The sequence below is a fragment of the Eschrichtius robustus genome, chromosome 6 (genome assembly GCF_028021215.1).
Source record: "Eschrichtius robustus isolate mEscRob2 chromosome 6, mEscRob2.pri, whole genome shotgun sequence".
NCBI lineage: Eukaryota > Metazoa > Chordata > Mammalia > Artiodactyla > Eschrichtiidae > Eschrichtius > Eschrichtius robustus.
Genome location: NC_090829.1, coordinates 65,141,900 through 65,168,876, shown reverse-complemented (window position 1 = coordinate 65,168,876; position 26,977 = coordinate 65,141,900). Strand labels below are relative to the sequence as shown.

Here is a 26,977-nt window from a genome sequence, read left to right as displayed (position 1 = left end):
GCAAGAGAAGGGTCACTGCTCAGAGGGAGCAGATTCTCTGCAGTTTAGAATTACCCTTGAAGGGGTAGAGACACTGCTCTGGATGAGGCCAGTGGGTTTGGCCCTTTGTTACTTTGGGGCAAGAGTGGAGACCGGAGACCAACAGGGAGACCCAGACTGCACACTCTGTGGGGAAAAGCACCGCGGGGTCCTGAGCAACGAGCCGGCCAACCTCGAGCTGGAGCTCGTGGCCTTCCCGTGGCCTGAGCAGTAGATGTGATCAAAGCCAGCCCACAGGCAGGCACGAGAATGGCCCGCAGCTTTGCAGTCACCAGCTCTTGTGGCTTTGGCTGACCTTTCCACTTCTCTCAGATGCCTTTGGGGCATAGCCGCAGGAGGGGCGGGGGGAGTGGAAACGTAAGGGATAAGGATGGGAAGTTGGGAGCTGGGGTTCGAATTCCAGCCACTGCATCCTCGAGGACTGGTCTCAGTTTCCTAATCTGTACCCTGAGAAGGCTGCTATGGTTTAGAAAGGAAGCACCATCCAGAGCTGGTATGGAGTGATGGTTCTGCATGCACCCAGATCCTATCCAGTAGTGCACTATTTTTATTTATTCTTCACCACCAGCCCCCCCACCATCGGTGCCATACTGAATAAGATTTCTGTCAGCCATAAGGCTGTTCTAAGTAATCATTCATTTTCCATCTTTATGAATCAACAATATCCATTTGCCATTCAATCAGTTCCTCTGGTTGCCAAGACTAACCGATGTAATTGATTTTATTCCATTTGACATCACAAAACACTTTAACCCACTAGTTAGTCTGTGCAGTCTTTGTTGTGAGTAAATGCCCAAGTACTATTACATATTAAGAAATGTTGACAGCAACTCATGGACTCCTTCCATACTTTGGAATATTCCTTGGAACCTGTGATCTCCTGGCTGGGAATCCCTGGACCCCAAAGTTCCCTTAAGTGCAAACACTCTGTCATCTGTGATTTTGCAGGTAACTTTTCACACATGAAAATGACTTCAGAAGTGCCTTCATAGGTTATTAAGAGGGTTCGATCTATATACTATAAAATACATGCTAGGCGGGTTTCTCCCTCCTTTCTTGGTCTTTTCATTTCTTTAGACCCTTCTTGAGCGCTCCCCTCTTTCTTGTTCCCCATACCTCTGCCCACACGCTCCTGGACTCTGGTCTCCAGTCCTCCCGTCCATTCACCACCCTAGATTTTTCTGAGCGCCATGAACACCAGTCTTGTCCCCAGTATGGAAAAAAGCCAGGGAATACCTCGCCCCTTGAGCTGAGCCAAGACAAATCTGTTGGCAGGAACAGCGGGCACAAGAGTCACACTCAGAGAACAGAAACAGCTATTTATAAAGCCTGCTTCCTGACTGCTGGGGGCTCACTCTCCCTTGTACCAAAGGGGTCACTGCCTCCTCTTGGAAGAGCCCCTGCCATCCACAGCTCTGTGCCTGCAGGTCACCGAGTGCCATTCCAGTGAACAGCAAGAGCAGGGGACAGCATGCAGGGTGGATTCGGTGTGGTGACAAGCTCTCTGATGGGCCAGGGCAGCTGGGTGTGCAGGTAACACAGATGGCCTCTGCAGCACCTGTGAGGTGACAGTCACTGGTCCCTTACAGGACTGGACATCCTGGCCTTAGAACTAAGCCTACCTACCTTGGCTTTTATTTTTCTTTTTGAAACCTTTGATCTAAACTTTAGTTAACACAATTACTAAGCGTCCAAAAGCACTTGGGATTCAAATAATGTAAAATGTTAACAGATAAAGTAGTCTCGGTATTATTACTAACAGTCGTCATTCAGCTCGAGTTGCATTTGCCCTTCCTGTGTTGCTATCATACCTGTCTGGTTGTGCTAGATTACTATTTTCCTTAATAACCTGGCACCAGTCTACTATCTTTAGTAGTCATAGCAATACCACCACCAGTAACCCAGCAAACCCATGGTATTAGGTGAGATCATTTGTTTTTGTTTTTTAGTTGAGATGAACCTTATGAAAATGTATAGCTAGTGTACTGAAGTAGCCTGTTGGCTAGGCATAGTTCTCCCTGGATGTGTAGTTTTTGGCCTATACAGTGTTCTTTTAAAGAGTTGAACTGGTTGCAACTTTAATAATCAGGAGATTTTACATAAAACACATTTCTGGCATCTTTGTAAAAAATGGCAGCTCTGGCAATACTTGGGCCCACACTTCTACACGGCACTGGTTGTGGTGCACGTGGGCCATCCGACCCTACCCTGTATCCTGTTATCTCAGGTTGTTCACGGAGCTTGGAGAAATCTCAGAAATCCATCGTTCTGAGCCCTTCATTATAGGATGAGGAAACTGAGTCTGGGAGTCCCCAAGTAACTCTTGCGGTATCACCTTCTAGTGTGTATGAGAACTGGGGCTGGAGGGGAGTCTCCTGCCCACTGGCCCAGCATGGCCCCCATATCATTCGGCTCCCTCAGCACAACACAGAGCACCATCACGTGGGCAGCATCTGCTTCACTGGGCTGAGAGAGGCCTAACTGACTGATCGAGTCATGACCCACTCAGGGAACCTGATTATCAAAGTCCAAACCACAAAGAGGAATACCTTCACTTCAAGGGCTCCTATTTCTAGAAATAGCTCTAGTGTCTTCTTTGTAGCCTTCTACGTCCAAAGAGATGTTTTCATGTTTTGATGACTTCAAAAGTCTCCTGCCCTTAAAACTTCCTAGATGATCAGAAAAGGCCCACCAGAAGCTCGTTGCCTTTGCTGGTGAAAATGCCCAGCAGCTAGCTTGGTTTTTCTTGTGGACATCCTTGAAGACAGGCTATTCATAGGCTGTCAGGATGGTGACTGAATCCAGCCCTAAATTGCTGACAAATATAAAAGAACATTTTTAATTCGTCTCATTTTCCCCTCATCTGTCAAATGAAAAGATTCAACTGATAATCAATATTATTTTCTTAGAAAGCAGGGGGAAATTAAGAAAGCCCAGAAATAGAATCAACCAATGGTGTCGCTGCTGCTGTTTGCCGCTCCTCCATGTGACTGAGAGTCCCTTGGAGCCCAGACAAGGGGCTTCTGCCTCAAGAACAGGTTCACCGGGGTAGTTTAGACCCTGACAGTGAACCTAGGAGTTTCGTGGACCTGGAAACCAGCCTCAGGACAACTGGTTAAGGATTAGTCATCTCCAGCTGAAAGGTGATTATGAGAAGGAAAGAAATGGTGGGCCAAAAAAAACTCAGGAAGAGGGATGCAGAAAAAGCAGTCCAGAAGTCATTAAAACATTGTTAGTTTTATTTTCTTCAAAAAATATTGGCTGCCTGGGATAGACCGGCACACTGCTCCTGCCCCTACCCCTGCAGCCTTTGGGGAACGAGTCTCCCAGTGAGTGTGTCTCCTAGCAACAAGATAGAACAGTCAGGGAGCACTTTCCATGTGTTAAACACCTGCTTGGTGCTTTGCATTTGCCACGTGAGCTTCACAACTCTGCTGGGTAGAAAATAACATTCCCATTTTGTAGAAGAAGAAATGAAGGGTCAAAGAACTGAAATAACTTGTCTAACCAGGAAGTGGCAGAGCCAGGCATGAACCCTAGGCTCACGGATTCCAAATGCCATGTTCCTGTACAACTGAAAATGAAACAGACAAAAACCAGTGCCCCATGCAGGCAGCAGCAAACCTCCAGCAAGGGCTAAGGGTAAAGTGGTGGGGGAGACATCTTCAAAAGACAAGAGGAACGCTGGCAGTCAGGCTGTCTACTTAGCAGGAAGAGTGGGGGCTTTGTCAAATTATAGGGTATCACATGCCTGTTGGCTTTTACCAAAGGCTTTGGAAAGGTGCTGGTGCTGGTAGAGGGAAAAGGGGAAGGGGAAAAGAGAAGATGAGGCAGAGGTGAATTTGCTTCAACCTGTGAATTTCTTATTTGTATCAAGAGTACCTACTCATAGGATTCTTCCAAGAATGGAAAGAGATAATATATGTAAAATATTTATCAGAGTGCAAAACCAAAAGCCCAAAGCCTCCCTGATGAGAGGCTTTCTCTACTTCCAGATCAACAAATAACCTGTTGATTATATGCTATACGAATCTGCTCTGCCAGTGTAGACAGAACCAAAGAATCCAGATTACTGCTCCCTGGTGTCTCGGTACGCAATGACAGTAGGCTGGGAGCTTGCCTTCCTTCCTGTTTTCAGAGCAGCTGAGAAACCTTTAGGGAACCCGGCCTCAGATAGGCCTGCCAGTGAAGTCCTTGGCGACAACCTCCCAACATATACAAAGAGAGGGTCTGTCTTGTCTTCTCTGTGTCACTTGGCCTGTGTCAACCTCACCCCAGGTTGGCCTGAAGACAACCTCCACCTGAGGGCCCACCATTAGTGGGCCTCAATCATGCAGGGTTCTGGGGGTCATCTCCACCTGATCAACCTTTATCCCAAGAGGAGTCTCTTCCTTCTTCTGCCCCTACCCCCATGGCCCCAGCCTTTGTACTTTCAACCATTTTGGTGGCCAGGACAGAGGCAACCAAAGTAATCCTCCTCTATATTATCTAATATAAGGCTAGTGGCAATTTTTCTGAGAAACAAGATATGTGACCTTCATTAGGAAGATAGTACTTTGATTATTGACAGGCCATTGGTGGCATTCAATCAACAAACTTTTAATGTGTATAGGGGATGAGGGCCTATAGACCAAGAGCTGTTCTAGATGATTTTACATGTCTCATTCGGTATCTATAACATTCTGTGAATTAGGTATTTACCCATTTTATGAGTAAGGAGGCTCAGAAAAGTAAAAAAAATGTTCAAAGTTATACAACCCATAAAGGGCAGAGTCAGAATTTGAAGGCAGGGCTCCTCGATTCCATCGTGGGGTCTTTGCATTAGGCCACACTACCCTCTCTTGTTATGAGTGGCCAAAATTGGCCGGCGTTGAAGCTGAAGTTGGAGGTACCCAAGGAACAATTTACGTTTGTCTCCCAGCTTTCCCTGTTTCACTCTGTGTAGGAGATGGTGCAAGTGCACTGCCTCTGCCTCATTTCTGGGTGAGCAGAGAGAATGAAAGGTGCAGGGTGTCCTAGGAGCATCTGGCTTTTCTAGGGATCAATTCTGGTCTCCCTGACTTTCTGAGACCGTGTAGATTCAAGACCAGGAGGTTCCTGTGACAAATCCAATTGAAACTCCTCTAGAACCTCCCTGGCCACTGGGACCTGGGGGAGGGGGGCGGGGGCGACACACACTCTTTATCAGACAGCATTTCCTAGTGCATGATGCAGCCACTAACACCCCAGGCCCACACCTGCATCCATTTCACAGCCTCGTGAAGGACAACCAGGGCAGCCTAGGCAGTGTAATAGGAGCACACAACACCACACCACACAACATGCAAAAGCATGAGAAGATACCGTGGCAGGGGAGCAAAGCACAGGCTCTGGGGTCCGACAGTCAGGGTTGGGTGTCCCCTCCGCACTTATTTGCTCTGCAACCTTAGGCAACTTACTTCTCCCCCAAGTCTTCCCTGACTTGCAGTAATAGTACCTACTTCACAGGGCTCTTCAGGGAATCGAAAGTGATAGTATACGTGAAATGTTTAGCAGAGTGCAAAACCAAAGAACCATAGGAATAGAATGTATTTACTTCTAACTAAAATGTGCCCGAGTTAAAAGAGGAGAAATAAAAGCTGTCAGATTTTGTCTTTGTTTTTTTTTTTTGGCCACACCAAGCGGCATGCAGGGATCTTAGTTCCCCGACCAGGGATCGAACCCATGCCCCCTGCATTGGGAGCGCAGCGTCTTAACCACTGGACCACCAGGGAAGTCCCAAAAGCTGTCAGATTTTGAACACATAGTTCCCTGTGGGGCAGAGGTTAGCATCTTGGGGAAGCTATTATAAGTATGTAAACTCTGTGAGGCAGAGATCCTGCCTGTCTTACTCATCACTTATCTCCAGGCCTTTATGCAGTGCCTGGTCCATAGTATGGCTCAATAGATGATGTATGGATGGGTGAATGGATGGATGAGTGACTGTGTGGGTGGGTGGATGGATGGATGGATGGACAGATGAGCCACAACACAAAAGTGCTGTCCTTCAATTACAAAGAGGACTGCCACTGGAGAATTGATCTCCTGCGCCACTCTCTCAGTGAACAGCACCTGCCATCAATCATGCCATCTCAGACAAAACCTTGGGTGTCACTTTGACTATTCTTTCTTACTCATTCCTTACAACAAACCAGCCCTGTCAATTCCACCTCCTGTATTTTAGCTTGTGAATCCCTTCTCTTCTCCTGAGCTCTACTATCACTACCTTTGTTCAGGTCCTTCCCAATCCTCTCCTGGGTTTCTCCTGAGTCTCTACACTGCCTAAAAACCATTCTCCAGGCCTCCAGTCTGTGCCCACCCCTTGCAGTCCACTCTCCAGACTTGGGACAGAGTGATCTTTAAAAAGCACAAGTCTGTTCAGGTCACTACTGCCACCCCCTATCACCACCCCCACTTAAGGATGGTCCATGACACACTATAGACTTTAAGATAAAGCTCAAACACCTAAACATGGCACCCCAGCCTTTATAATCTTGCTCCTATCTGCCCTTCCAGCCTTATCTGGCCAATCCACCCCTCCTTGAGTTCCAGATCCCCTCTAGCAGGTCTATGCTCTCTCTTACCCTGTGCCATTGCTTGGGCTTTTTCCTCTGCCTAGAATGTTCTTCCTCCACCTTCCCTATTCCTTTCCACATCCTTCGGAACTCATCACCCACCTAGGATGAGTGGTGGTCCCACTAAGCATTGGATGTCCCACCTCCTAGGTGGTCCCAGTGCTTAGCACACGACCATATGATCTGTTTCCTTGGCTGCCGTTCCCAGGTGTCTGGCCCGTGGAGTGCTGTGTTTTGTTCTTCATTGCACCTAGTGCACCCTATCTAGTCCTGGCACAACGAATATTTCTTGAATAGATAACTACTTTGTCTCACACCAAACGTGCACCTTCTTAAAAGCATATTTGCAATCAACATCATGTCTTTGGACAATCATGTGACCAGTCAAGATAATTAACCAAGGATTAGGGTGTGGTCTGTGACTCTGGAAAAAATCTATTAGATTAGACATGTCGGGAACATGTATTTTTAACCAAAAGTTAAGACACATGATCTGACAAATATGATCACATATTTTTCTGTCCCAGAAAAATTTGAATGTATAATGTCTACGGCTACCCAACCTGATCTGTCATTTAACCTTATTATGTTATCCAAACATGCCAACTCAAAAGACATTGAAATTATAACTGATAAGTAAGTAGCTGACGGTCTTGGTGAGTTTATCACGCAGCAAGCATTATGGGAAGTGCTTTGCAGTCATCCCATTTAATCTTCTCAACTACCCCTTGAAGCGGATCTTTTTATTATCTCCACTTTACAGATCAGGAAACTGAGGCTTAGGTTACACAGCCAGCAATGGACACTTAACCAGCAATGGAAGAGCAGTCTGTCTGATCCTCTCAGTCATTCTGCGATACTGACCTAACCATGACCTCTTAACCTTATTAGGTCATCAGAAGAGCCACTTCTGGGCCAAAATAGCTTGTGGCTTCTGGAAATTTTTATTAAAACTCTAAATCTCCTGGCAATAACTTTCAAAAGTCATGATTCAGACCAGCAGTGATATTTGAAAATGGAATCATAATGCGGGTCTGCTGGCTGCAGAGATGCTCTCGTTGCTGGAGAGGCATCCTCAACCTTGACATTTATGACAATCTGTGTTTTTCCTATTACTGGGTCTTTTGCCGTCACTGTCTATTGAAAGGCACTGACCCTCATTCTGTCCTCCGTGAGGAATCCTCTCTTTCAGGGTTAATCGGTCTGTCCTCTTCCTTGGCTGTCATTTCACTGGGATCTAGAGCAATGTTTCTCAAAGTCCTGACAGCTGACCACCTGCATAATGATCACCTGGGCACTCATAAAAATGCGTATTCCTGGGCCCCGCCCCACAGCTATCACACAGAATCTCTACAAATGGGACCCCAGGAACTAGCATTTTAATCACATTCGCCAAGTAATTCTTATGAATACTAATGTCTCAGAACCACAAATGTAGTCTCCAGATCCTCACGGCTCCAAGTGTGATCCCTGGACCAGCATTAGCAGCTTATTAGAAAACAAGGAATTCTTATGCCCAAATCCTGAATGACTGAATCAGAATTTGCATTTCAATGAAATCCCCAGGTAGTTTGTATTCACCTTACTGTGCATACAGAGAACTAGCGATCAGAGCAGTGTTTCCTATGTATATCATGGCAGGCATAGAAAACAAAAGCACTTGTTTGGCATCTCTCTCACACAGAAGAGAATGCCAGCTGCGGCATGGGGAGGGGGGGCGGTGCTCAGCCTGCCCCAGACCCCAACCTGGCCACCCTGAAGGCTGAGGAGATCGGTATCTCAGGCGTACCTGTGCCGCAGCACGCTGGTTGAGAAGCACTGGTCTACTTAAAGCACACCCAGTCCTTCTAACCTTCTTCGTGAGCATAACTCCACAAATCTTGCTTATTCTTATTGCCTTCATCATGTGTCATTTCTTCTCCTGCATACCAAGAGTCAGAAACCTTCCCAACTAGGTCTTAGAAATCTTCACGCAGTGGGAGGACACAGTCTCATCTTCCAGTTCTAGGTGGACTCTTTGAGAAATGTAGAGGGAAAAGTTTTGTCTGTTATTCTAAACAGTCTGACCTAAGGAATACTAGGAAGAAATAAGAGCCTTCTTGCCTTTGAAGAATGCTCCTTTCCTCTTAGCCCACAGATCTGAGGATGGAGGATCCGCAATACGCAAAGCGGCGTCCTCTCTCCTGAAGAGTGTGCCGAGAAGAATGTGATTTTGTTTAACCCTTCCTCAGCAGAATCTGCCAGCTTATAAACTGGACAGTGTCCCTTCTCTTAGCCAGCCCCTGATAAGGGGATGACAGTTGGCATGGAAGGAATGGAATACCTTCAGAAACACTTCCTGGTGAGCCCATCTGATCAAAACGACCAAGTGTCAGGACACACCATCTGACTTCGCAAAGCTCCCAGCTGCGTGGGAACCCCATTGTGGTTTTTTTTTCCCCCAATAAGGAAAATGTTGAAAATGTTTAAAGTTCAAAATAGTGAGCTCTTCCTTTGAAGCAAACAGAACAAGGATTGTCATAGCCTAAGCAAACACCGTTGAGAAAGAAGTGGGGGGAACTATTGCTAGCAAACAACTCACTTTTTTTCTTCTCTTTCCACCTTGCCTGCAAATCTGTGTCCAATTCTCTCCACTCTGCTTCTCCCAATCAAAGCATTGGCAAAGTAGCACACATTTTAGCTGGTTTAACGTTGGGCTGTTCCCCCTCTGTCCTGAGAGTGTACATCGCTCAAGTCTCAAAGGGCTGTCTGATCGTCCCTTTGTACCCCAACTATTGAAGTTCCTCTGCGTTAGTAGTAGAAAGGACAGTGACCAGAGAGCATGCTGTCCCTTGCCACCTCTGGTTGACTTTCATGGAACTCCTCCCTTGATCCAGATACGGAGGCAAAGCAGGCCTTTCTCCTGCTCTGACCAGGAAGTTCACAGATCCGTTGGCAGTTCACCCAGGGTAGCCATGATGTCTAAGAAATAAATGGGTTTTTCTCTAAGTTCATAGCAAGAACGGTTGGTTAAAAATCTTCCATCCCTGATCCGATTAACAAGTGCTGAAAACATAAGGCTGGGGACACCGACAGCAGAGCTGTTGTACACGACCATTTCAAACACAGAACACTGAGCCATCTTTCTGCTTCGTGGTCCAGGATGAAGAACAAGCTGTGGTACTTTGAATTCGGCACCTCGGAGACCTTCGCAGCCACCTGCAAGAAACTCCACGACCACATAGAGTTGGAGGTGAGTTCCCAAGACTTGCTGGACCTTGGTTCTGCTCCTGGACTGTTACACACCCTCAGGACGTCCTGTAGCGTCCTCAAGAGGTGATCCCAAGTGTAGTCCATTGTACATCCATCCTGTTCCCAACACATCCGCGGCCTCACTCCCAGGAGCTCCAGTCACGGGGCCTGCCTTTCTCAGCCCGTCCAGGGAGTCCTGGGGCTCTGAGACCTAGAGGCCCAGCGGACCCAGGGCCACAGTCGCTTCCAGCCCTCAGCCCTCTCCCCACTGTGGCCTTGAAAGTTCCCCTTTTCCGAGAGGTGAAGACAGGTGCTGCCCACGCAGGGAGAGGAGCTGCTGTGAGGGTAGAGGCAATGTCCCAAGCCTGGTAAAAGTCTGGGAACTGATGGCCACAGGGCTGAGGGGTCTGGGGTTGAGGCCGGAGGTGGCCAGACATCCCCCAGCTCGCCCGTCGCTGCTTTCAAGGAGCTGACTCACAGGCACCCAGGGCCGGCTTCATGGGTGTGCAACCTGCACAGTCGCTCAGAAGGACCCTTGGTTTAATGCTCTTCTGACACTGTCTTGAAATTCTTGATGATTTTTTAGCAAAGGGCCCTGTATTTGCATTTTGAACCAGGCCCCTCCAATTACACAGACGATCCCGCTGGTGCACTCGTGTTTTCCTCACTCTGCCGGCACTTGGAGCAGCCTGCCTCAGACACTTAGCTTGGCACCTTCCTGTCCCGGCGGATAAGCTGCCCACTTCCCACCTCTCAGCCCGCATCTGCTGGGCTGCTCTCGTGAGGTCTTGTCACTTCTATGAAAAGGTCTGCTTGGTCTCTGGCCACCTGAAAGCCCAAACGTCTCTGCACACCTGCTGTCTCTGCTCTGCTGGACCTCAGGCCCATCGGGTGCCTTGCCCATAGTTCTCAGTTTACCAACCCGCACCGCACCGCACCGCACCCCCAACCCCTTCCCATGGGATTCAGGCCTGTAGTCTTGTTTTCACTTGAGAAAAACAAGTGAAAGGCGGTCAGAGAGTTCGGCGGGGATGGGCTCCTCTCGGCCCATGGGCTTTGTCCCTAAGCCTGCAGCAGCAGTCAAGGGGGGCCCGGGCATCCCTTGGGGGAGGAGCACTTCGCCTGAAGCAGTGTGGGAAAGCCCTGCCACTCCCTGCAGAAGGCAGCCTGCGCTCACAGGGAGTTTTCACAAACAAAACACAAAGCCAGAGATTCTGTGCTTCTCTTTGACTCATCTGCCTGCCTCTCCCCAGCGGTTGCCGGGTTACCAACCCCAGGGTGGGAGGAGCCGCCCCAGCTAATCCCCTGAACTTTTAGCCGGCTCAGTCAGAGGACAGAGAGGCCCAGGAGCCGGGGGCACATGTCCCCAGGTGGTACCACCTCCACCGGGGAAAGGCTGAGGAGCCCGCCATCCTCTATGGATACGTAAATCCACGGCCAGGGAGCTGCAGGGAAGGAGGAGAGGGCTGGGCTGGAGACTGAACGCGGCTGGAGCTATGTGTGCCTTTTTGCTGTTGGCATGATCATCTGCTGGGGTGTCTTTAAATACACCCCAAGTGAGGGACAGCCCTGGCCTAACCGCTGCCAGCTGCAGACACACAGCGACTGCTTGTTCTCCCTGCAGCTGGCCTTGAAACTGTGCCCAGAATAGAGCAGCTCAGCCCCCCTGCCTCTGTGGGCCCCGCCCTCCCAGCTCCCAGCCGGCAGCACCCCGGGCCCCCTCTGAGTCCAATACTCAGCGGCTCTTCTTCAACCGCAGAGGGGGCTGGTGGCCTCTGCAGCGGGGGAGGGTGTTCACACTGTGGGCCGTTGGGGGCTTTGGGAGCACGTCTTATTTTCCTTAGCTCTCCATAATGAGTCTTTTTAGTATTTATTCATGAGGCCAAGGATGGGGGGCTCATATGACAGGCGGCTTCTGACAGCCTGGAGGATTTGGGGCAGGCATCATTTTGTATCCAGGGAGCAGTGGGTGGACAGTCCTGGGTCTTGCGATCCAGAGGAGGTGAAAGAGACAGAAGGGGGAGGCGTGTGAGTGGCAGGTGTTAGGAGGCTGCAGGGCACCACAGGTAGACGTGAGAGCATCAGGGGCCTCAGGAAGAGCAGTAAGAGAAGGTATGTTAAGTGACCTTCTACATGTGGCCACTGCACACAACAGCCCAGGCCTGGGAGAACCAGCACACTCATCAGTTCAAGGTCAGCGATCCAGGGAATAACCCCACACAGGTATTTATACTACATGTCATCGTTTCCAAAGCCCTACCTCAGCCTTTATTCCAGAGTCACACAACAAGCAGGGAGCTAAGTAGGCCAGGTATTCTTATCCCCTCGTCACAGAAAGCAAGCTGAGGCACGGAGGTTTAGAAAGATAAACAGAAGGGAGAGAAAAGCAACAAGGAAGAGGGAAAAAAAAATCACAGGCTCTGACTGCCTACTGTAATGTGTCCTCATTTGATACAATAACCCAGTGAGGCAAGTATTACCATATTTTGTTAAATGAGGAAACTGAGGCTCAGATACATTAAGTAACTTGACCAAGATTTCATTGCTGGAAACTTGTAAGACAGGAGATTTTAGGCATCCTGGAAGGAGTTTAGCTTAGAACACAGTAAATAGAGATTGACCTAACAAGCACTAGAAATTCGGCGAATTTTTCAGCATGGACGCACTGTTTCTTCCTCCTTTACTGAATGTGAGACCACTTGGTCCCCTCTCAGCTGGGGCAGCTGGGCAGGTCTGCTGAGAAATGCTTTAAGAGAACAGAGGGCACAGTCCTACCGCTCATTTGAGGAAGGAGGGGGCTCAGGCTGGACAGGAGGAGAGTCAGAGAGGGAAACTGCCTTAAAGTTTACCAAAGGTCTTCCCACAGCATCTCATTTTATTTTGATCCACAGAACATGCAGGGAAGATATTAATGTCCTCACTTTATGGTTGAGGAACCTAAGGCTGAGAGGTTCAGCGACTTGAGAAAGGGCACAAAGGTAAGGGGTTCAGGGGAACAGATAGGAAAGTCTATTTCTAGTTTCGTGTCTGTGTGTCACCTTGGTAAAACTTGGATGGTGAAACTTAAAGTTAAAATGAGCTTATGCAGGGAAGGTCTCCATTGAAAGTCTCTCACAAGGAATACAGCCTGTTTTTCAGAGGCCTGTGGCCTACTGAGGCCTAGAAGACTTGGTCCCTTCTCTGAAATAAAGCTTACAGCCCAGTTGACAGAACATACAAGAAGAGCTGGTTAATATAATACTTACTTAACTAGTGCTAAGGAAATTGGATCCTGGGGCCTTGAGGAGCCACGTGAGCAATCACCCTGGACACTATTTTGGGGTCAAAGACTAAGGCTGGGGAGAAGGTGACTCTAGATCTACTGTTCACCTGCAGATACTTGGTTGGGGGGGACTCAGTGAAAGGGGCTTGGCCCGGACAAGCATTAGCCCTCCTCAGCGGAAGTGTGTTGTCTGGGCCTCAGTATTCTCATCTATAAAATGGGAAGAAAGGGGTTAGCCTACTTCCCAAGGCTATTATTCGGATTAACATTTTCAGGTTTGTTATTTTTTTAAGTTAACTGGCAGTGGTGCTAAGTGCCTCACAGAATCTACAAAGCAGCCCCAAGTGGCAGGTATCATATCACCTTTCCAGAGATGGGGATAGAAGCTAAGAGAAAGCGAGAAGCTCACCTGAGGTCCACAGCCTCTGAGTGGTCAGGTCAGGCTTCAAATCCAGATCTGCCCAAAACTCAGGAGTTTCAGGGCAGTACTGGCACTTTATTCTAGAGCAGAGATTCTCACAGGTATGAGGTATACTTGATCTGCTCGTAGTCACATACTTTTATTTATTTTCACATTTCAGATAACATTAAAAGCAGGCATGAGACTTTTACATTTATGAAAAAGAGAGCAAAAAAATATATATTGCGAATGCATGCTCTAAATGCTTCTTCCATGGGCACACAAAGGAAGCTGTGAAAGTTAGTGCCGTTCCCGGGAAATGGGTGCTCATAAATTGCGGTTGCCTCTAATTAAGAAGCCAGCATGTCACCCACATCGTTGTCATCAGCCCTGGTCTCAACGTCTCTGACTTCCCTTCCCTTCCAAAGCGGCCTTTGATGTTTATTCTAATCTGATTTTACCTGAATAAACGGCTGGGGGAAGGGTGAGGGAGGGACACAGTGAGTCACCTCCTGCACCCCAGGCCCAGAATAGCCTTGCGCAGGTTTTGAGCTGTAGTTACATGGAGCAAAAGAGGCAGGCTTCTGCTTGAGCACTTATTTTATTACAAGCTGTGGAAAATTTTCATTTTACTGGTTAAAAATAAGAACTTCCAAAATTCCTTGATATTGTATCTACTTTTAAACAATGTTCACAAGGGAAGGCTAGCCAGCTCCACTAATATGAACCTCTGCATGGGGAAAAAGTGAGTCCAAATGTGGAAGCTGCTTCAAAAAAATCTGTTACCCAGTGTATTTTGGGAATCTCTGCACATCAATTCCCCCCTTTTAATTGAGGATTTTTTTTTTTTAATACGACAAGGTTTTGAGAACTTTTTAGATCAAACCCTCCCATTTCCCCCTCACTTAGAATTGGCGTTTGTCAATATTTTGTTGTATTCCCTTCAAGTATCTTTGTAACCAAAGAAATAAAATTTTCTGGATGGAGTCGAGTTCCCACAACCCTTTTGTGCTCTGCAGCTTGCCTTTTTCACTCACCGTTAGTTCTTGAGATCTCTCCGTGGTGACATTGCCGGAGCTGGTTCATTTCTTTTACCTACTCTGTGCTGTGGGGCTCCCACACCACGATGGGGAATATCGCACCCCGTGATGGGAGAAGGAGCAGAAATGGAAACTCTCAGACACTGCCGGGGGACAGACAGCAGTGGTAAACCACTCTGGAGAGCAGTTTGACAGCAAATGCTGAACTGAAAATGCACCTGTAGGCCAAACGACCCAGCAGGTTCTTCACGTCCTAGACCTGGAGAGTTTCCTGTGCGTGAGTTCACAAGGGGATGAGCATGGAGGTGCAGTGCAGCACTGTTTTATTAAAACAAAACGGAACCAACCCCAAAGACTGTGTTATTCTAACACCTCAAAAAGATAGCGTGAGTGAATGTACTAAAGGCCACTGAATCATATATTTTAAAATGGTTAATTTTGTGTCAGGTGAATTTCATCTCAATTTTTTAAATGTGATTTTTACAAAAAGCAATGTGCTGGGCACAGTACTAGGGATCTTGAAGCCGTATCATGAGATGGGCCCTGTCTATGAGAATCCTAAATTCTAAAACTAATATTTAGCACAGCCATGTGCATGTAAAGAAGCTGAGTAAATAATGAATCAGATTACTTTAAGATTGAGCAGATATCTTTAGCTACTCCAATCCAGTCAAGTGTCATTATTTTTCAGAAGAGCGAAAACAAGGACTTTACAGGTTCAGTAGCTTGGCCAAGTTCACCCAGCCAGTAAGTGGCAGGAAAGAACCCATGGCTGCCTTGGCATCCACTGGCAATGCTGCACACTCCTCAATTAGAGGGAAGAGAACTTCAAGCACCTTGGCCTCTTCTGGCATCATCTACACCTTCTCAGCTTGGGCAGGTAGAGCCTTTCAGAGCTTGGAGTAATGAAGGTGGGAACTAGCCAAATGCTCAGCCCATCAACACAGCCGCAGTGATTCCAGGGGAGATGAAACGAAAACGTATTCACGGGGAAGGGAAAGTTGAGAAGAGCATTGCAGGGGATTTTGAGTTCTTAGAAAACAAAAGGTGGCAACCTGATCATGCATCAAACCCTGGAGTCAAAGACTGGAATGGGCCTTAGAGGACATCCTCTGCCGTCTCTGGAGTCCATTCACTTCCTCCATTGAGTCCAGGGGCTCCAACTTTCCAGCAGCATCCTCACTGTGAGGCCACCCAAGGCAGCTCTTGCTCTTCAGATTTCTCCTTCTTGCCCATCCTACGGTTCTCACTGCTCCAAATAACCCACCTCAGTTTCTTCCCGCTCCCTCCTACTACGTGTGCTAAATTCTCTTCTTGATGATAAAAGCTATCCAAATCCATAGTAGAACATTTTAAACCATAGAGAGGCGAAAAGGAAAAGTAACCCACAGTCTCAGCAATCAGGGATCAGTACTGTTCTAATGTTGACCTTATTTCAATCCTGTAATAATATTAGCCTTTGTATCTTTAAAAGCAGGCCTCTGGAGGACCTCTGTGATTCTTTGATTTCCTAAATCTTTATCCATTTTTAAACACAGCTCCATCCTTTCCGTCTCTCTACCTCTTTCAGCCATGCACTGACTATAAGTTTCCTTCACTGATCCTTAAAATCTTTCAGCCTACTACGAAGAAATAGTTTCTGTCAGTTCCTCTTTAAAAATCCCATTGTTTGCTTACAGTTTCTGACACATAACTTTTTCTCTCTTAAATGACCCTCTTTTTTATTCCCTACAAATGCATACCCTGTATTTCGCTTCAAGCCTCCATTCATCCATATGCTTTTATTTTCTTGTTCTTTTCCATTTCCTTTGTTCTTTGTGAATTGCTTTGATTTTCTTTGTCTTCAGACTCCTGGCTACATATGCTTTGTGTCTCCCAAGGACTTCGGAATAATTTTTAGGGATGAATTCTCATGCCTACATTTTCACAAAGCAGGTGGGGGTATATGCAGCACGGTGGATAGATGAGGCCCGAGGAGGTCTCAGGAGACTGAGGCTGGGGTCACATGACTCAGCATGTTGGGCTACAAGGCACCTCCACACAGATTCCTGGGCGATCTCTCGGCTAACCTCTGCCCCAACGAGCTTAACTTTTCTACCCACCAAGGTCCCTTAGTGAAAGAATAACTTTCCCCAAGCTATGTCTACCAAACAAATGCATCTTTTAAATAATAATGACCTGTGAGGCCCTGTCAGTGGGAAATGAATTATTTCTCTTAGACTTTTTAGAATATTGAAAAGAATTCATGATCTTCATCTCTACACTCAGGAGATTCAGGGACCTTAGATGAGAACTATTCCAATCCTTTTCTGCTTCTACAACTGGGTTATGAAACAGACAGAGACTATTACATACAAATATGTTCATTGGCTATAGTGGATAGGTCTTTGGTTATCTATCTTAGTGAGGTCGCAAACTTGCTGATCCTAGTATTCTATAGAAGAGGAATTAAGAAAGGAGAAGAATTGACTCTTTCAGGAAGGGCATATAACCTAACAAAGGAGCGGTTAAACAATGTGTGCACATACACATTATATCTCAAGTCCATTGGGATCCACAAGTTAATAACAACAGCAGTCACTTCCTGAGCACTCACCTTGCAACAAGGTCTGTCCTAGCACTTTGGTACACTGTCTTGTTTAATCCTCATAACAATTCTGCATGGTGTGTATTATTTACTCAAGGAAATTGGGCCTCCTAAAGATAAGTACCGCAAGAGCAGATCAGATGAAAGCCCACATGCTCCCACAATGCCACAGCCCTCCCAGTAGGAGCTGGCCTCTGCATTACACCTCTGCTTTCCCCCTAATGTATGTGTCAGCTGAGTTGGTGGCGGGGCTCCCATTCAGGACTTGGCATATCTCTTAGGCAGTCGGCTGTCTGAAGCAAGGCCTCTATCTTATTCATCCTGTCTCCCCAGTACCTGAAATGAAGTAATTGCTCTCTAGTTATTGATTGTACAATTTGAACCCAAGTGTAAAAAAATCCCATAATTAGTGTGAACACTAACAGAAATTACTACTTGACCGGACTCAAGTGATACCTTTTTGTTGGAAGCCGCCAAAGTAAAAGGGACCCACCTTGCTCCAACTGCAACACAGAGTGGGAGACGGCTGAGCTTGCAGTCCGGTACTCAGGCCTTCTCCTAACTGTGAGGTGAGTGGGAAGACCTCCCACGCCCATCTCTGAGCTGTTGCTGAGAACTTTGAAAGTAGCCGAGGGTCTGGGACAACTGTGAACCCAGGACAGGAAATGCCAGAGTTCTCCCACCTCTTTCCCACCAAGGAGAGTGAAGACAGTGAGTGGGCAGGGCCCATATGGCAGCAAGGGTGCAGGGCTGCTAGGGGGTCAGAAGAAGCGACTCTGAAAGGCAGAAGGAAGGGTCTCCATCCTGACCCCTCTCTGGTGGCCAAGAAGCCTACCTGCCCCCTATGGCCATCAGCCCCGCTCTATCTGCAGGCAAGTCTGACCCTTCAGAAAGCCCCATGCACCCCAAGTTGGTCTGAGCTCCCCAGACAGACAGCAAAACCCATGAATCTGCATCTAGAACAAGAATGCCTCAACACACCAGGATTTTTTTTTAACTTGGGGAGGATGGAGCAGCGGATAGGAAACGGCTTTGCCCTCTGTCCAACTCTGAGGCAACCCACCACCGTGAGCTCTGAGAAGCAGCAGTTTTGTTTTGGAAACTGGCATCCAGGGCAGGCTTGCTCCTGGAAATGAATTTGGTTCCCCCTCAGCTGCAATGTTCTACTTCCAGCCTCCCTGCCAACACCCCCTTCCAGCTGCCCCTCTCAAAGGCACCATTGTGCCTGCCTGGCACAGCAACAGAGGAGGGATGAAGAGGAAGAAAACATTTTCTGCCCATGGGATGTTCTTAAGCAGGTTGTGTGTACATGGCTTCAATGCTGCATTCCTGGAGCCCACACAAACCCGCCAAAATGCCATCATCCCTGTCACAGATGGCAGCCACTTTCCAGTCTGACTGGCCCGCCACCACTCACTGTCAGAGAACGCGGAGCATGCAGCTAGATGGACACGGGCGGTAGGAGGGGGACCGTGATGACACTTTTTCAGCACAGCACTTCAGCCTGCCGAAGCAAGGCTGAATGAAGACTCCGAATCTCTGAACTGGAAGGGGATCTGGTCCCATGTACCGCTCAACAAAAAGATTCATTCTGGCACATTCTGATAAGTACACATCCAGCCTTTGCCTGAATACTCCAAGGGTAGGAAGCTCACTACTTTTCCAGAAGCCTGTTCCATTGTTAGAAAGCTCTGACTTTCAGAAAGTTCTTCACGATGTTGAACAAGGATGTATGTCCCTTTTATCGCCATATCCTTCCCCTGTCAGCCCTTAGCACAATGCTTGGAAGAAAATAGAGGCCCAATAAGTGTTTGTGGGATGCATGACTGAATTCCCCATCTTTGGGCCTATTTCCACCATCTGGAGGCACACAGAACATGCCTTTCTGCTCCTCCACACGACTGCCCTTCATAGGGCTGAAATCTATCTTCCATGTCATCTCCTATTGATCTTTGCCAACGTCCCCAGTTCCTATACAACTTGATGTACAGACTCCTGACTATCCTGACCACTCTTCTCTTGATAGACTCCATCTTTTCCAGTGTCCTCCTTAAAATGAAGAATCAAATCCCTTATATCTAGAAGACTCCAAAAGTAGTCTCATAGGTAACAAAGCACAAAATTCACAGGCCTCAGGTATATGCTCCATAAGCTGGACTGTCTTCTTGATCTTGTCATTTGCATCTTCTGTAGGAAACCTGTAAGTTCATGAAGCCCACCACAAACCTGGATAAACTGGGAAAACAAGGACCTTCCTCAGTTTCACTGACTCAGTGTTTCCTCATCTGTAAAAAGGAGGATACAAATACCAACCTTGCAGGGCTGTAAGGATTAGACATAAAATATATGAAGTGCCTGGTTCATAATAGTTACTCAATGAATTATATCTATTAATATTATCATATAACACATGTGTATTAGTATCTAACTGCCCACAGCAAGACATGAGCTCCGAAAATGCTATAAGACAGCTCCTCTGAATGCAGGGGAAGCCACTGCTCTGGAAGATTTAGCTACATGCCAGGCCAAAAAAAATTTTTTTAATGTAGATAATACCAGACAGTCTTTCTAGAAATGCTATCACCACTCATCAACACCACTCAATTTCTTCCCTTTTCTTCCCTCAGGATACACATCAGATTATTGACACTAAAAACATTCTTTCTAGTTCTTCTCTAGGGAAAATAGACAGCACTATTTGCCCTGACTGCTTTTCTTTCACTCCCAATAAATTTCTCTGTTCTGGCTATAGGCCCTGCAGATATGCAGATATCTACTGCCTTCTCAGTGGTATGCTGGGGCCAGCTTGCTTGCTGGCACATCTCTTCCTACCTCTGCTTTCAGTGATGTCACATTTGTAGCTTGAAATTGGCCATAGTGGGAATACTTACACTGTGGAACACCACGATCAGAGCTTCTTTTTTTCCTGGAGATCCTGCTGTTAAGCATTTAGCAGGATATCACTGCCTCTAGCGTTGACCTGCAGGAGGTCCCTTAAGGAAAGGGACTGTGTCCCACTTCCACTCCATCCCCAGGGTCTAGCACAAAGTAGGTTCCCAACATTCTTGATGGATGAATGAGTGCTTTTTGTCTTCTGTCTCTTAATGTTTGTCTCATATACATCATGCCCCATGTGTCCTATTCTTATTACCAGCTGTTCAGATATAGAGTTCCCTTAGCTGTGATCAGAGGACCATTTCTTGCAGACTTGGATTAACCTTCCATATTTCTCCCTAATCTGGGTATTCAGTCCACTTTATTCGGTCAATATACGCATCCTGGGAAGTTGTGGGAACTCCTCTGGAAGGAAAAAAACCTTGTCAGGTTTCTTTAAGGAACACCTTGGTTTTTGTTTGGGGATCTCTGTACACATTCTTCCAATTAAAAAATAGTTATATTGGACTTCTGAAATGGGTAAGACATACCACAACTATGGAAAACACAGAGCCATGTAACATATGGTCCCTCCCCTCTGGGAGCTTAAAATCTCCTGGGGACAGGCAAATATGCATGATCTACGGCAGAATATACATTCCATATACGACAGAAAAACAATGCAATGAAAATTCAGAGAAGGGGAACATCAATTTCTAGCTAGAGCAACTTCCTCTATAGAAAAAGCCTCAGAGAGGAGTTAGCTTTTGAGCTGAAAGGGTAGGATTTTAATACGCATAAAAGAGCTGCATGGCAGTTTAGGCAGTGAGTACAGCAGAAACAGAAGCAAGTAGGCCCAACTCTGTGGCCTATATATGTGGCCCTAATTAAGCCCTAACTCTTGCAAGAGACAGCCGTGTGATCTAGAAAGGTCACTTACTAACTCTAGGCCTCATTGTTCTCATTTTGGTAATCAGACATTACCAAACCTAATGTTCCATCTGGCTTTACCATTCTAAGATTCTGTGCTTTGGCCCTCATCCAGCTGCCAAAATTCCTCCTTACAAAATCACTCATGTCCTCTTGGTTGCCAATCTAAATGACCAAAGGTCTAATTCCAGATCTGATGACTCTGATTAGCTATGTGACAATGGACCATTCCTTTCACCTCCTTAACCTCCATTTTTCTCATCTATAAAATGAGGTAATTAGACTGAATGATCTTTCAAGACTCTTCAGGTCTTTGATTCCATGAGAACACAGATGCAGAGATGAGAGATAGAGAGAGATCCTTTTTGGAGAATGGAAAGGAAGAATTCATGGAGAAAATGGCATTTGTAGAAATTTGGAAGAAGAGCACAGAAAGGGTGCTAGGGTGTCCTCAGGTGTATCCTGCCACTAAAGGACTGTAATAATGGGTCCAGACAAGGATCATCATCCACTGATTAAGAACTCTATAATGGAAGAGCCAGGCTGATGACACCTGAACCCACTAACCAACCTGAACATCATCAAAAAATGAGACAAGTAAACTATGTGCCTCCTGATGAGATGCAATAGGAAATACACTGATAGAGTATTCTTGCCAAAATGTCAACCCTGAATTTGATCAAGCCTCCAGATAGGCTGGGAATATGTTTAAAAAACACCTCAGAGATGCAATCAGCAATATCCAAAAATCTGGAAAATGCTACACGGCCTTACTTCTCAAAGTGTGGTCCATCATATATGCAACCTCAGTATCACCAGGGAGGATGTAGAAATGCAGTCTCAGGCCACCTCAGACCTCCCAAATCAGAATCTGCATTTTAATCATCCTGAAGTGATTCGTATGCACGTTAAAGTTTGCTCTGCTGTACAGGACAAAAGACCCATTACCCATTTCCTTCAATAAATATTATACGGCAAGAAAAAAAAAAAAAGAACAGGGAATTTATAGATCAGAAGAAACCTAAAAGACATATCAACCAAATTTAATCTGTAAACCTTTCAGACAAAACTTTTTTTTTTTTCAAATGAGACTGTTGAGGAAATTTGAACAATTACTGGCTATTTATCAATGTTAAAGAATTATTGTTACTTTTTAAGAGTGATAAGCGAATTGAGATAATTCTTTTTTTTAAGAGTCTTATCATTTAGAGATACATACAGAAGTATTTATAGGTGAAATGGTAGAATATCAGAGATTTGCTATAAAATAGTTCAAATGAACTGGGGTAGAGTTGAAATAAGATTAGCTGTGAATTGCTAATTGCTGAAGCTGAGATTTGGGGTACATGGGATTTATTATTTTATCTTCCTACATATTTGAAAATATCCATAATAGAAAGATTTTTAAAAAGAAAGCCCAGGAAGGAGTCACCAAAGATGGGAGAGACAATCAAGACAACGCAGAGGCAGGGAACCCAAGAAAGAAAATTTCAAGCTGAAAGGGGACAAATGCCCCCAGAGGCATCGAAGCCTGGGTTACACCTTATAATCTGGCCTGGAAGAGGTCATTCCAGAGAGCAGACACTGCCCAATGGCAGGAGTATGAAACAAAACAATCTGCGTTCTAAACTGGAGAAAATCAGCGTAATCCGTGGCACCGTGAATCGAGGTTAGAAGACGGGAGAATTTCCTAGTTGCTAAAAACTGAAACAGGTCATCAAATAAATTATGGGATCTCCTTCTCTGAGGACCTTCCTAAATAGGATCGTCCGGGCTGAAATGGAGGCGGCCTCACTCAGATCCGCCGCCTTTTTCAGGTCACCGAGGCCGGCAGGTACGCACCCTGGTCTCGGAAAAGCCCGAGGCCCGGGCAGGGAAACACCACTGCCCTCTCTCACCTCCTCGGCTCTCTGCCCCTCAGAGAGCACGGAGAACTTGGCGGGTCCTAGTTCTGCCCAGAATTATGGGGATTTTAAGGATCTGAGAGATGGGGGAGGGGGTTGGGGGAATGGCATGAATAAGACTACCCACCGGCCCTCCACCAAACAAACCATCCCTTGGCTTAGAAAGACGCTAGAGCTTTGGGTACTGTCGTCGTAAGTGGGGACGACTGTTGAACTTGCCGACAGCTGCGGCCGGCGCAGCAAGGCCTGGAGCAGGCGGGCGCAGGCGGCTCCCGGCCTGGGCTCCGGCAGATTCCTGAACGGCTTCCAGGCGGGCAGGAACCGGGCTGGCCTGGATGCACCCCACCCCACCCCGCGCCTGCAGCGCTGCTGCCTCGGACCCGGGCGGCCCGCGTCCGGCACCTCGCAGCCCGCGCCCACTCTGAGCACAACTTGGGGCGTGTGCGAGCTTGCTGCCAGCCAGCCGGGGACAACAGCTCTCTGTTTCGACCCATACCCGGCTGTAAATACCTGGGTTCCGCTGCAGCGCAGCCTCGGCTCAGGGGCGAGCCTGCCAGCCCGGTCCTAGGTTAGCGATGGCCGATGGTGCGCACAGGGACCGCCGTCCTCCTTGCGCTCTCCCCAGGAGGCGCCCCTCACCCGGGTCCCAGCAGGGGGAGGGGGCCCCATGACGTCATGGAACTATTGGAGGATTTAGCTCAGGAACCCGCCGGGAGCGGCCCTGGGGCCGGTGTTCCATTTAAGCCTACAGTGTACTTCTCTCGGCTCCACGTTCCCAGATCCAGCAGGGCAACTTTCTACCTTTCCCGAGCCTTAAGCAGCCCTGGGGTTCTGAAAGAAATCAGTGTGTGGTGTCTAGGCCAAGAAGCGTGGAGAATGGGCATACGGATATGGTCAGTCAAGGCTCCCACTAGCATGAGTTTAATGGCCAAGGGGCCATTAAAATGCTTCCAGCAAGATCTCAGGTAGTGGGAGAATGATTTCAGGCTGAAAAATGCCTCATGGCACAGGTAATATTATTATTAACTGTAATAACAATGCAGACAGTTTTGGAATGCTGCTGTCTTCCAGAGACCAGTCAAACCCTCGAAGTAGATGTTATTTCCCCATCCCCACCCCATCTTACAGATGACAGATTAAAGCTCAAAGAGGTTAAGGAACCAACGCAGGATCGCACAGCTGCCAAGTGACAGAGCCAGGATTTAAACCCATATCTCTTTGTCTCCAAGCCCAGGCATGCTCCTTCCAAGACAAGGCACTGCCTCTCAATTTTCAAATAGGTGCATTCCAAAGGTGGGGGGCAGCAACATCCAACAGTCCCCAGGCTCCCCCCACCTCTTCTACTCGCCCCAGTCCACCTATGACTCAGTGAGATAGTGGGGGAAGGGGACATTCCATCATAAAGCAGAGTGAGGACTGTTTGCTCTTCCAGAGAGAGGTTAACGGCTTACCAAGTTAATAACTAACACTCCTAGCTTGTTATGAATAGAGATGGAGGGGACAGAGTACACTTAAAACAGCAGTAGGGAAGAAAGGTGACTTTACGGAACACCGTGTGCCAAGGACCGTGCTGTGCTAATGGGTTACTTTTTCTTTTTTTTTTTAACACAAAGCTGGCACAGAGGCAAGATATAATACTGATACCAACATTGACGTGCCAGGCACTGCTCTAAGTACTCTACAATACAGAGTAGTAGTGGGAGATTTCAATTATTCAAACAACAGCTGGAAGTTTAATTTTGCGACAAGTCTAGCATCAGCAAAAGTCCCAATTTGCTGCGCTGACTCTTTCGTCTCCAGAGTACAGTCTGGCATCTGGCTTGCCTGGGTTTGCAACCGAGCTCTGCCAGCCTGTAGAGGGGACGTTGTGTAGCCTTAAGCCAGCATCCTAACCCCTCTGAGGCCCTGTCACTTGGGGGTAGCAATGGTGCTTCCCTCACGGTGTTCATGTGAGCATCCCAAGAGAGGATGTAAGGGAAGGACCAGCACAATGCACAAGGAAGCTCTTGTCAAATAGTTGCTAGTATTATTATTATTATCTCTAGAAGGGAGGGGGCGTATTGGCCAAACAATGAATAAATTGAGGTCATGCGGAAGTAACTACAACCAACAGAGAAAGTGACTGAGTGGTCTAGGAGGTGATAAGGCTTCAAGAACTCAATGCTGGGCACAGGGTTGAGCAAAGCTAATTTCAGAGTTTGGAGAAAAGTCTGACCCAGTGAATAAGTCAGAGAATAAGTCTGACTTATTTATAAATCCCTAAATAAGAATATGTGTGTAAAGGGACTTCCCTGGTGGCACAATGGATGTGACTCCTCGCTCCCAATGGAGGGGGCCCGGGTTTGATCCCTGGTCAGGGAACTAGATCCCACATGCATGCCACAACTAAGAAGCCCACGTGCCGCAACTAAGGCGCCAGCAAGCCACAACTAAGGAGCCCATGTGCCGCAACTAAGGAGCCAGCCAGCCACAACTAAGGAGCCCACAAGCTGCAACTAAGGAGCCCGCCTGCCGCAACTAAGACCTGGCGCAACAAAATAAATATTCTTTGAAAAAAGAATACGTGTATAAAGGACAAAAGGATGGAAGATATTCCAAAATAAATTCTTAACAGTTCATTAATTCTATCAAGAAGAAAGCAGCAAAGAGCTTAAAAAAAAAAAAAAGAATCACCATGACAGCAACAAGGAACTCTGGGTTGAGCCCATGCTTTTGGAGGGTTGTACACGTACTCACAGACAGGGTGTGAGCATGCAACCAGGTGTAAACGCACAAGGCACCTCAGACCTGTGAGCCTAGCTTTGGACAAGCTGAAGGCCAAGCAGAATGTTAGACAATGTTTGAAGCAAAAAACAACATGGAAAGCATACCTCTTTAGGACTTCGACATTCCGAAAGAGTTTTTTTTATCTTTTCCAGAGAGAGAGTAGCCTTAACCAAAAATGGAAGAACAGATGATAAAGGTGGGTATCAGAGCCCAAAGCTGATCAATAGAGAACTAACTGGCCTTGGAAAACATACACACTTGAATCCAAGTTGCTGGACAAACCTATAGATGGCATTCGGGGACCACTTTGACAAATCCAGAAAACCCAGTGGGTTCCATCCAATGAGAGGCAAACAGATAAATGTCCCAGTTTTTTAAAAATTAGTAAAGAATACATTCTGGAAACCACAGACTGATATACTTCATCCCAACCCCTGGCAAAATTCTGGAATAAAGTATTAACCAAGTACTTGCCCTTTACAGATATTAGTGGCTTAATATGAGTTCTCTTATTCCTTATCTGATAGAGGTTGTAGGGTGGTTATTTAGGAAATGCTATGTGATCTCAGCACAATGTCTTATGTTTTAGTGGAAAGAGCACAGACTTGAAGTCTGAACACCTGGATACTAGTCTAGCTCCACCATTAGTAAGTTGGGTGACCACAGGCAATATCCTTAACCTCACTGGGCCTCACTGATGAAAGATAGGACATGTTCTCTTGGGTCCCTCTCATCTCTGAGTTCCATGATTCCACACTGTAATGAAAAGTGGGCTGGGTGACAGTCCTGTTCAGAGGATGCAGCCCTGATAAGACAGTCACACCCCGAGGGCCATTTAATGCACAATATCTGGTGTGTTAAACTGACCAAGGAGAGGGCTTATTCCCTGTTTTGCCCTTTATATATGTGTATTAATGGACTTAATCTCCAAATGATAAGAGAGCTATTGCATAGGGTCACAGAATGAAGATTTAATATAAACTAGATGGACTGGTGGGGGCTTGGGCTGAAAGTCAGATGAAATTAAATAAGTGCAAAACCCTCTGTCTAAGTTATTTAAAAATACCTAGACAAGTTCAGGATGGGGAAGAGTGGGCTGAGAAGTAGATGATGGGATGAGGGCCTGAGTGCCTGAGATGACCACCCACTCAAGCTGAAGTGATTCAGTCATCATGTAGCTGCTCATAAAAGAGCTAGTGCAAACTTGATCATATTTAACACTAAGGATAATGAGCGTGGGGGACATGTTGAGCCTCTACATGGGATCGCCACATTATCTCATTTCTGGGGCGTGATAATATTAGGGGATCCCAGACCCAGGAAGTGCTGGTGCCGTTGCCGCCTGTGCCAT

At 46.9% G+C, this 26,977-nt stretch overlaps 1 protein-coding gene across 4 annotated transcripts in view; it reads left to right on the top strand.

The window, feature by feature from the left end:
* DGKG (diacylglycerol kinase gamma) overlaps positions 1-26,977 on the top strand; it is a 158,953-nt gene that overhangs the window by 97,965 nt on the left and 34,011 nt on the right. For all 4 annotated transcript variants that reach the window (XM_068545449.1, XM_068545448.1, XM_068545447.1 and 1 more), the window contains one exon: positions 9,774-9,864. In XM_068545449.1, the coding sequence (XP_068401550.1) occupies positions 9,774-9,864 (91 nt within the window). The remainder of the gene's footprint in view (positions 1-9,773; positions 9,865-26,977) is intronic.